General features: G+C 29.5%; 1 protein-coding gene and 1 pseudogene across 2 annotated transcripts; one reads left to right on the top strand and one right to left on the bottom strand.

Annotated features, from left to right (window-relative positions):
* Positions 1–787, bottom strand: LOC145303428 (histone H2A-like). Its single transcript, XM_080144762.1, has one exon. The coding sequence runs from the start codon at positions 630–632 to the stop codon at positions 255–257; it is 378 nt and encodes a 125-aa protein (XP_080000888.1). The 5' UTR covers positions 633–787; the 3' UTR covers positions 1–254.
* A 211-nt stretch (positions 788–998) lies between these two features.
* On the top strand, positions 999–1,413 carry LOC145303427 (histone H2B, gonadal pseudogene; annotated as a pseudogene). The gene has a single exon (XR_013873714.1). The product of XR_013873714.1 is annotated as a histone H2B, gonadal pseudogene (transcript).
* The last annotated feature ends 9,716 nt before the right edge of the window (positions 1,414–11,129 follow it).

Genomic DNA, 11,129 nt, shown 5'->3' with positions numbered 1-11,129 from the left:
TGACTTAAACCGCATGTCGTATGACAAGACATTTTAATTTACTTCAAACGAAATTCAAATGATGGGGCTAAATTTTATATTAAATCTACTGAAGGTGCGTAAAATAATGAATGCAAAAAAATAATAGTTTATAAATAATCACAAAAGTCAGAAAGAAAAAATCGAATTAAGTAAAGATTGACAAAAAACATTTCGGGAAAATGTGAGTGGCCCTGAAAAGGGCCGTTTGTGTTGTGTCAAGGAAATAAGAGAATTTACTTGGCAGCTTTCTGGGTCTTCTTGGGAAGAAGTACAGCTTGGATGTTGGGAAGGACACCACCTTGGGCAATGGTCACTCCGGCCAAGAATTTGTTTAATTCTTCGTCATTACGGATGGCCAATTGCAAGTGACGGGGGATGATTCTCGATTTCTTGTTGTCTCTCGCAGCATTTCCAGCCAACTCGAGAACCTCAGCGGCCAAATATTCCATGACGGCAGCCAAATAGACGGGTGCACCTGCACCAATTCTCTCCGAATAGTTACCCTTACGGAGGAGACGATGGATACGACCAACGGGGAATTGAAGTCCGGCACGGGATGAACGAGTCTTGCTCTTTCCCTTAGCTTTACCTCCTTTACCACGACCAGACATTTTTAGGTGTTTGCTGTTTCAAACGATTTACTTTACGCACGCAACTTGCGTTAAATACGGACAGATCGGCTCCGGCAAACTGACTGCTGATTATTTTACCGCTCACACAACGGCTTTTTTCACAAGTTGTGTAGTTTTGTTGCTAGTTTCTGACCAATCAAATGGGAGAAAATTTTGATTTATTTTACCGCCTACACAACGGCTTTGTTTTGTCTGTTTTAAGTGCTTTCACAAATTGTGTAGTTTTGTAGTTGCTAGTTTCTGACCAATCAAATACGAGAGATTTGAGAGAGAATATCTTGATTGTTGCTGGGAGCCGGACTGTTTCGTATAAATAGGGAAGGGAAGAAGTTGCCTTTTATCATTTCTAAATTCGTCGAAATGGCTCCCCCTACTGAAGTTAGCAAGAAAGGCGCTAAGAAAGCCGGTAAGGCTAAACCTGCCCGTGATGGCAAGAAAAAGAGAAAGAAGAGGAAGGAAAGTTATTCCATCTACATTTACAAAGTAATGAAACAAGTTCATCCTGACACTGGAATTTCTAGCAAAGCCATGTCTATTATGAACAGTTTTGTTAACGATCTTTTTGAGAGAATCGCTAATGAAGCCAGCCGTCTGTCCCATTACAGCAAGAAAAGAACACTTAGCAGCCGTGAGGTCCAGACCGCTGTCCGTCTTCTTCTCCCTGGTGAGTTGGCTAAACATGCTGTCTCTGAGGGAACCAAAGCTGTCACCAAGTACACCAGCGCCAAGTAAAAAGCGTTTCCTTCCAAAGAAAGAAAAATCCCAAAACGGCCCTTTTCAGGGCCACACATTTTTTCACGAATGTTTCTTCACTTTCTATATTTTAATGCGATTATTCACAGTTTAGATTTCATAAATATTCCCATCTCTTTCTATGGCGTAAATATTTGTTCACGATTAGGGAAAGAAAGTCTTCGATTATATTTGTTTTTATTTGTAAGCAGATTTTTATTTGTGAACTTGTAAATTTAAGTCAATCTTAATACAAATGTTAGCATTTCCGGGTTTCTATTACTGTACACATAGATTCGAAAAAGTTGTCAAAAATACAAATATATAACAAATAAATGTTATCAAAGGCAAGATAAGTTACTTTTCTACCAATCTGGATATAATTTTCGTGTTTTTATTCAATGTAACATGTTTATTCAGCTCAAAAAGCATACAGTGTTTACCGATGTATTGGAAAATTCAAAATGGCGTCCAACTCTCTTTAACACGGTAAGTTCGGGAAAAGGTGTTATAAATAATGAATTAGATAAAATACTGTTAGAAATTCGCGCAATATATGTTACCGTGACATAAGTTGACATATATTCGGTGGGTTTTTAATAGTATTTTGTATAGTTTTTATTTATAACACCTTTTCCCAAACTTACCGTGTTAAAGAGGGTGTGAGATGCCATCTTGAATTTTCGAATACATCGGTAAACATTATGTTTTTCGAGCTGAATAAATATGTTACATTGAATAAAAACACAAATTATATCCAGTTTGGTAGAAAAGTAATTTATCTTTCCTTTGATAACATTTATTTGTTATGTATTTGTTTTTTGACAACTTTGTCGAATCTATGTGTACAGTAATACAAACCCAACTTATCTTGCCTTTGATAACATTTATTTGTTATATATTTGTTTTTTTTGACAACGTTTTGGAATCTGTGTACTGTAATACAAACCCAACTAAGCTTGCCTTTGATAACATTTATTTGTTTTTTGACAACTTTTTCGAATCTATGTGTACAGTAATACAAACCCGCATTTCCTGTATTGTTTTTATTTGAATTTATAAATTTTTTCCAGCTTTCTTATTCGTTATCCGTACAATCACATTAAAAAAAAAAAAAAAAAAAAACAATCGCATTATAATATGCACTTAAATATTAACTGAAATATTTTTGTTTTGGATTTTAACGGGCATTCATTTAACGTCTGAAATTTTTAAAAAGTAAGCTTTTAAATAATTAAAGAAAAAATAGAGCTAATACGTAATCAATGCCAACCAAGCAAGTAACCAACATTAAAAGTTTTTAAAAGATAAATTCTACTCATTCTAAATTAATCGTTTCTTCTAATGTGCGAATATCTTTGAATTTTCTCTATTGTCTATCCGAAGTTCAAATCTTAATTTAACATTAAACTTTAAGCTTAGAAATACGATTTAAAATATAGCGCGGATCATAAGTGCACTAGCACCCATTTTCTTAATAATAAATGTTTAGTAATTATTTTTCTTTTAATATTCATAAACAGTAAAAACGTCGTCATTTAAAAAGAAAATGCTATTTAAAAAAGAAAATAACATTGATTAAACGTAAGTAAATTTATTATTCTATCATCATTTTGTGGTAAGTAAATTTCAAGAACCGCCGACAAGTTTTGTGGTAAGTAAATTTCAAGAACCGCCGATAAGTTTCATAAAAGAAAAAGTCGATAAAAGTGACACAAACAGTAAAACAGTAAAAAAAAAAAAAAAAAAAAGATATTATTAATAAATGTGTAGTAATGTCTTCTATTTCAATATAAGAAAAGAAAAAGTCGATAAAATTGACACATAAACAGTAAAGAAAAAAAAAGATATTAATAAAAGTGTAGTAATGTTTTATTTCAATATTCATAAACATTAACGTTGTCATTTAAAAAGAGTAAAAAAAAAAGTTTTAAAAAGTCGATAAAAGTGATTAAAAGTGAGATATTATTAAATGTGTAGTAATGTCTTTAAACAGTAAAACAATGTCGATAAAAAGTGTTGTTACTATGGCAACTAAAACATGTCCTTTGCGGCTGCGCGAGAAACGGGAGACATCATTGTTTTTGGAGGGTGTTCGGCAGGGAACTCTTACCGCGACCAGTACCCAAATTTATTTCTGTGTTTATTACTGTACACAGATTACAAAAAAGTTGTCAAAACCAAATGTATAACAAATAAATGTTATCAAAGGCAAGATAGATTACTTTTCTACCTAACTGGATATGTTTTTAGTGTCTTTATTGAATGTAACATGTTTAATCAGCGCGAAAAACATGGTGTTTACCGATGTATTTGGAAAATTGAAAATGGCGCCCAAGATAAAATAATGTTAAAAAAACCCATGGAATATATGTCACGGTAACATATATTGAGCGAGTGTTTCTAACAGTATTTTGTCCGGTTTTATAGTTTTAACTCCTTTTTCCAAACTTACCGTGTCAAAGAGAAAGTCGTGTGCCAAGTTTAATTTTCCCATACATCGGTAAACACTGTATGTTTTTCGAGCTGAATAAACATGTTACATTAAATAAAAACATATCCAGTTAGGTAGAAAAGTAGCTTATCTTGCCTTCCTTTGATAACATTTATTTGTTATATATTTGTTTTTATGACAACTTTTTCGAATCTGTTCACAGTAATAAAAACCTTCACTTATTAAATTTATTCAATAGCTAAAAGTATTTTATTTTTCATGGAATAGAAATGCATTTTAGTTTTAGTAAACTTACATTCTTTCAAAGTTGACAAATCTATTAATTTGTTTGCTAAGGACTTGCCTGAAGTTAAACATCTAGCAAGAACAAACTGATATTCCAAAAGTTGCGTTTATACATATTGACCAATTCGAGCTATTACTTGGTGACAGGTAAAAACTGTCAGCCAATTTGGCGATTCCGTCCAAATAAACTTTGCATGATTTTTGACACCAAATATTTCCTATGAGGTTTCACCGAACATTAGATTGAATAGATTAGTAATAAACTGCAATTTAAAGTAATTATTATAAATAACTACAAAAAATGTTGATGTACCGTAAAACAAAACAAAACCATACCGTTAAAAGAATCTTATCAAAACTTTAAAAAGAACATATCACTCGTATGTCAGCTACAGCATGAATTAATAACTCTAAATCCAAAGATAATCTGCATAAAATGACTCAAAGGGTTGATCTGCCGTACAATCCAACAAAGAAACCTCATCATTTTTGTCCACTGAGTGTCATTCGCAAATATTCTCTATTTATATACGTTATTATTATGTTTACTAAATTCAAATTTTATGTTTCTGTTCATTAGAAAACTATTATACTAATAAGAAAGATAAAATAAAGTATTTTAATAATAGTTTCATATAAACTGTGTAAAAAGAGTTTAAGCAAGAAAATAAAAATATTCCAATTATAGAAGAAATTGTAAATAAACCATTTAAAATATATTATCCCATCCAAAAAAGAAATTTAAATAATAAAAATATAACAATAGAAAAGTTTTATTTTATTATTTGTAATACAAACAAATATAAATTGCCAATTATCGTTTTTACAGTAAATTATTTTATGGCGAGATATATATCGTTGGAAATGTGTTTCTAATGTTATTTAACTATTAAAATAAAATCAACTTTCAATTAATAAAAAGTGTTGTCACTTGTACTGAAGTAACAAAAAATGTTGGCTGGAACAACTGAAATGTGGAGAATGGATGACTCCAATATCACTTTATCTTAAATAAAATAAATAAATCTTTACTTAAAAGGTTCGATACCTCAAAAATTATTTAACTAAGTTATTTCCCTTATATTTCCCAGATTATAAAACAGACAATATTATGACTATATGACAGCTGTTGTGGAAAAAAAAAAAAAGGCGTACGAAAGATTATTTTAAATGATTTTGTGTGTACATTAAAGTTTTCTTTACAGTTGAAATAAAATCTTTTTCATTTATAATTTATGAGCAAAGTTAGTCGAAAACTCCACTAATAAACAGAAATAAACAAACACAAAAGCATTAATTGTAGACGAACTTATTTAATAAAAAGGGATTTTTTAAAAATACCAAAGCTTCTTGCGTTAAAAATATCTTTTCATTTTAGATTTCCGTATTTAATAGGAATTACATAAAAGATAAGTAAAAATAGATATTAGATAAAAATACTACAGAATAAAATGAATTATTTACAAATGTTATTTACTTTACAGATTGATACAGAATTTATGGATGTGTGTAAAAAATGGTTGTTATGAAATGTATTTAATCAACAATTTTGTTTTGATTAAATTGATATTTTTCTGGATAGTGCAAAAAATATTTTAGAATGAAAATCCAATAACATGCAGCAAATATGAGTTTATTAACATTTCTATGGAAATGGTGTCCATTATATTTAAAATAAAGAAGAACCCAAATGAGATAAATTAATAAATACCAATAAATGCTCTGAAAGTAATATTGTGCTGCATAGTTCAATACTGATAATGAAGTCACATTGTAAGAGACAAACTTTAATTTACTTTGCCCTGCTTTATTTGAATGTTCATTTATTATGTAAAATTTCATCCACTTTTTTTGCGGAGGGAGGAGGGGGTTAAAAACCATGCACTTCGAAATTACTACGCGTTCTTTTCTCACACCATTACAACAATTATCATATATTATCATAATGATATGTGAAAACGAGGCTACATCAAACTGTGGCCAGTCATATATTCTTGTTCCGAGTTGCCAGATCTTTTATAAGCGAAAATTAGTGAATTTGGCATTTTTTTTTTTTTTTTTTTTCACATTTTAGCCTTTAAAAGTTATTTGGCTTTTTCCAAAGCGTAAAGTATGAACTAATTAAGAAAGGAACAAGCAGAATATTATACAAATAGGATTTTGAAGGTTGAATCGTTTAGTCATTAAATCATTGGTTGAATAAAATCGTCACAAAACCATAACTAAGAAGGTTTGAATCTCTATAAAATATAAATACTTCAAATCTTGTAATAATTGTGAATTTGTCAAGTATTTCAAAAGCCAAAAAACGACCTATTTGACAGTTTAAATGCTTACAAGTCTTGTGTTCCATCTTTGTCCATATTATTCCATTAGCTTTATTTACTTTGTATTTTAGATCAAGTGACAGCAAGTGCAAATCTACATAATTATATTACTTGTAGTTATTATGCGTAAGCAAGGCGTGATAATAAAAAGGCGTTTTTTTTTTTGTTTTTTTTATTTCTCAAAAGAATATTTATAAGTTCGGGTTTTAATAGAAAAAAATAAAAACTGGAAAGGATGCGTGTGACGGGTTTGTTAAAGTCAATTTCGCTGAAAATATTTAAAAGTCATATAACTATGGAATTAAAAAAAATACTAGCGGCTAATTGTATACAAGTTTTTACTTCCGTCGATGTATGCGCGAGTTTCATCGTGCGACAATTACAGATTCATGATGTCATTTGTGAACGGTGTAGCAGCATACGTTATAAGTATGAGATATTATTTAGTTAAGTTATAATCAGACGGTGAAAAATAAATATTTTATTGAGATATAAACAGTTTGTAGTGATGAGAGATGCGATTCGATCGAACGCCAAACAGTGATTGGTTTGAATAGCGACCATCTTTATTTCATTATTAAAATATTATTGAAATAATCAGCTTTCAGTTAATAATTCATTTCACAACTCATGACAGTGGGGAGACTTGCCACTTGAAATGGAGTAACAAAACTTGACTGCAAATTATAGGACGATGTTGAGCTGTTTCCACTTGATCAAATATGCAACATAAATAATTCCAAACAACTGAAATATGGAGAATGATGATTTTAATGTCACACGACCTCAAATAAAAAATGATTACAGATAATGTAACATGTGAAGTTCAATAACTCTGAATTAATTTGACTAAGTTATCTCCCTTGTATTAAAATTAAAATTGAGACAGTAAAAGTTTCATGAATACTTCCTCTCGCTGGAACTCTAATTTTAAAGTAGTTTTTAAATTGTTCTTAAATCACATGTAACATTTTAGATAAAATGCCTTTTTTCCAGGAATTCAAATCATTTTTATTAGAATAAATTATTTTATGACCAGATATATGTCGTCGAAAATGTTATTTAATTATTGAAATAAACAGCTTTCAGTCAATGACAATTTATTTCAGAGTTCTAGTCAGTGGGGAGATTTTGCACTTAAACTGAAGTAACAATGATTGACTGCAAATTATAGGATGATGTTGGCTTGTTGCCACTTGATCATACATGACAAAATAATAACAACTAAAAGGTGGAGAATGATGATTTTAATGTCACTTGATCTCGAGTAAGAATGATTACATGTGAAGTCCGATCTCCCTTGTATTAATTATTCAACCTGAGACAGTAGTAACCTAAAGCAAAACTTGCTGTCGCATGATCTCTCATGAGAACTAAATAAAGAAATGTTATCAAAGTCAAGATAAGTTACTTTTCTACCTAAGTAGCGGTTTTTATTTAATGTAACATGTTTGTTCAGCTCGTAAAACATACAGTGTTTATTTATGATGTATTGGAAAATTGAAAATGGCGACCGACTCCCTCTTTGATTTGATAAGTTTGGGAAAAAGAGTTAAAAATAAAATTATATACAAAATACTGTTATAAACTCACCAAAAATATGTCAGCCTATGTCATGTTAACATATATCGAGCGAGTTTCTAATAGTATTTTGTGTAGTTTATTTTTATTTTTAACTCCTTTTCCCAAACTTATCGTGTCAAAGAGAGAGTCGGGCGCCATTTTAAATTTTCCAATACATCGGTAAACACTGTATGTTTTTCGAGCTGAATAAACATGTTACATGAAATAAAATAAAATAAAACATTAGAAAATTATCCACTTAGGTAGAAAAGTAACTTATCTCGCCTTTGATGAAATTTATTTGTTTTTTGGGTTATCCTTTACGGAGATATGGTCCCGACGTTTGCCTCGTTCTGAGTTCGGGGAGAGGCCGTCTGACGTAGGCGGTGTCGAGGCAGAAAATTACCCTAACCGCAGAATTTTACAGGGTTAACTAACCACGTGGAACTATTCTAATCATGTGGACTGTTTTTTTTTTTTTTTTTTTTTTTTTTTGCTTTTTTTTTTTTTAATTCTAATTATTTGAACTGTCTATTTTGTAAAATTCCAATTATTTGAACTGTTGAATTATCAAAAATTCTAATTATTTGAACTGTCTATTTTGTAAAATTCCAATTATTTAAACTGTTGAATTATCAAAAATTCTAATTATTTGAACTGTTTATTTTTTTTATATATTCTAATTATTTGAACTGTGTAATTATCAAAAATTCTAATTATTTTAACTGTTTACTTTGTGTAAAATTCTAATTATTTTAACTGTTTATTTATTTTTAATTCTAATTATTTGAAGTGTTTAAAATAAAATAAAAAATAAAAATTCTAATTATTGGAACGGGTTTTTTAAGTTAACAACTGTGCACTTTATTTTATGGAGGGGTAATTTTCTGCCTAGACACCGCCTACGTCAGACGGCCTCTCCCCGAACTCAGAACGAGGCGGACATTGGGACCATCTCCATAAAGGTTAACCTCATTGGTTTGTTTGTTAAAAAAAAAAAATAATAATTGATTCCCTACTAAATTATTTGCAACGCTGTTATTTGTTCACGAACTTTTTCCGATTAAACCACTTTAATCAATTGGTTTATCATTCAACTTCTGGATCTATTTTAAGTTAAAAAGAAATCGAAATGACCATTTATAATTATATTATAATGATGTCGATTAAAAGTCTGTATTTTCGTGTTTGCCATTGGAAACAGTTAATGCAAGCGCGTTATGGAGAAACACAACAAAAATCTCTTTAGACAGAATAAACGAAATCAAAACAAGATGGCGACTGACGGGTTTGTATTACTGTAAACATAGATTCGAAAAAGTTGTCAAAAAAAAACAAATATATAACAAATAAATGTTACCAAAGTGGATATATTTTTTGTGTTTTTATTCAATGTAACATTTATTCAGCTCGAAAAAACTACAGTGTTTACCGATGTATTGGAAAATTCAAGATGGCGTCTGATTCTCTCTTTAACACGGTAAGTTTGGGAAAAGGTGCTATAAATAAAAACCCAGATAAAATAGTGTTAAAAACTCGCTCAATATATGTTACCGTGACATAGGTTGACATATATTCGGCGGGTTTTTAATAGTATTTTGTATAGTTTTTTTATTTATAACATCTTTTCCCAAACTTACCATGTTAAAGAGAGAATCAGACGCCATCTTGAATTTTCCAATACATCGGTAAACACTGTAAGTTTTTCGAGCTGAATAAACATGTTACATTGAATAAAAACACGAAAAATTTATCCAGTTTGGTAGAAAAGTAACTTATCTTGCTTTTGATAACATATATTTGTTTTTTGACAACTTTTTCGAATCTTTGTGTACAGTAATACAAACCCAAATTTTATATTAAAATTTCTGAAGGTGCGTAAAACAATGAATGCAAAAAAAAAAAAAAAGAAAAAAAAGAAAAGTAATATTTTATAAAGAATCACAAAGGTCAGAAATAAAAAATCGCATTAAGTAAGATTCACGAAAAACATTGAGAAAATGTGGCTGGCCCGAAATGACCATTTATAATTATATTATAAATATGATGTCGATTAAAAGTCTGTAGTTTCAGGTTTGCCATTGGGAGCAGTTAATGCAAGTAGGTTATGGAGAAACGCAACAAAAAAATCTCTTTAGACAGAATAAGCGAAATCAAAACAAGATGGCGACTGACTTTAACCGCATGTCTAGCAGTGTCAGAAATTTCGTGAAAATAGTGAATAATTCCACCCCATCTTTCCAAGCTTATAACTCCTCGAAAAATGTAATTCAAGCCCTAATTTTTTTTTCAATTAAAGGAGTAAGGACCAAGGTTTTATTTAAAAAAAAAACAAAACAAAACAATGTGTTTTTTTTTTTTTAAAAAGGTTTTAAACTTCGGACTTTACAGGTAAATTTCTAAAAAACTGATTTTTTTTTTTGTTTTAAATTTGAATATATTATTTATTGACCTTTTCTCTTCAATTTGTGATATATAAACCTATTAAACATAAATTAATTATTTACTTTTTAATAGACATTTCAAAATGAGAGGCGTAAATTATTCGACCCCCTATCTTTCTAAGCTTATAACTCCTCGAAAAATGTAATTCAAGCCCTAATTTTTTTTTCAATTAAAGGAGCAAGGACCAAGGTTTCATTAAAAAAAAAAAAAAAAGACAAAAAGAAAAAATGTGTTCTTATAAAATAAGGTTTTAAACTTCGGACTTTACAGGTAAATTTCTAAAAAACTGATTTTTTTTTTTGTTTTAAATTTGAATATATTATTTATTGACCTTTTCTCTTCAATTTGTGATATATAAACCTATTAAACATAAATTAATTATTTACTTTTTAATAGACATTTCAAAATGGGGGGGGCGTGAAAATGGGGGGGCGTGAATTTAAAAAAAACGTTTGTCTAAAATATTATATTCGGTTTATTGGAAAGAACATAAAATTTCACATTGACCCTGAAAATATCGTAAAAATAGAATCAATAGAAAAATTTTGATAGATTTTTAAAATTTAAAAATTTAAAAATATTGAGTTTAAAAATTGAAAAATATTGAGTTCGGAAAATTCATTACTGTTTTAAAAAAAAAATAAAAATATTTTTATTACTTTTAAAACA

The sequence above is a fragment of the Euprymna scolopes genome, chromosome 19 (assembly GCF_053919585.1).
Source record: "Euprymna scolopes isolate OS-2025 chromosome 19, ASM5391958v1, whole genome shotgun sequence".
Classification (NCBI taxonomy): Eukaryota; Metazoa; Mollusca; class Cephalopoda; order Sepiida; family Sepiolidae; genus Euprymna; species Euprymna scolopes.
This window is presented reverse-complemented; position numbering and strand designations above follow the sequence as displayed.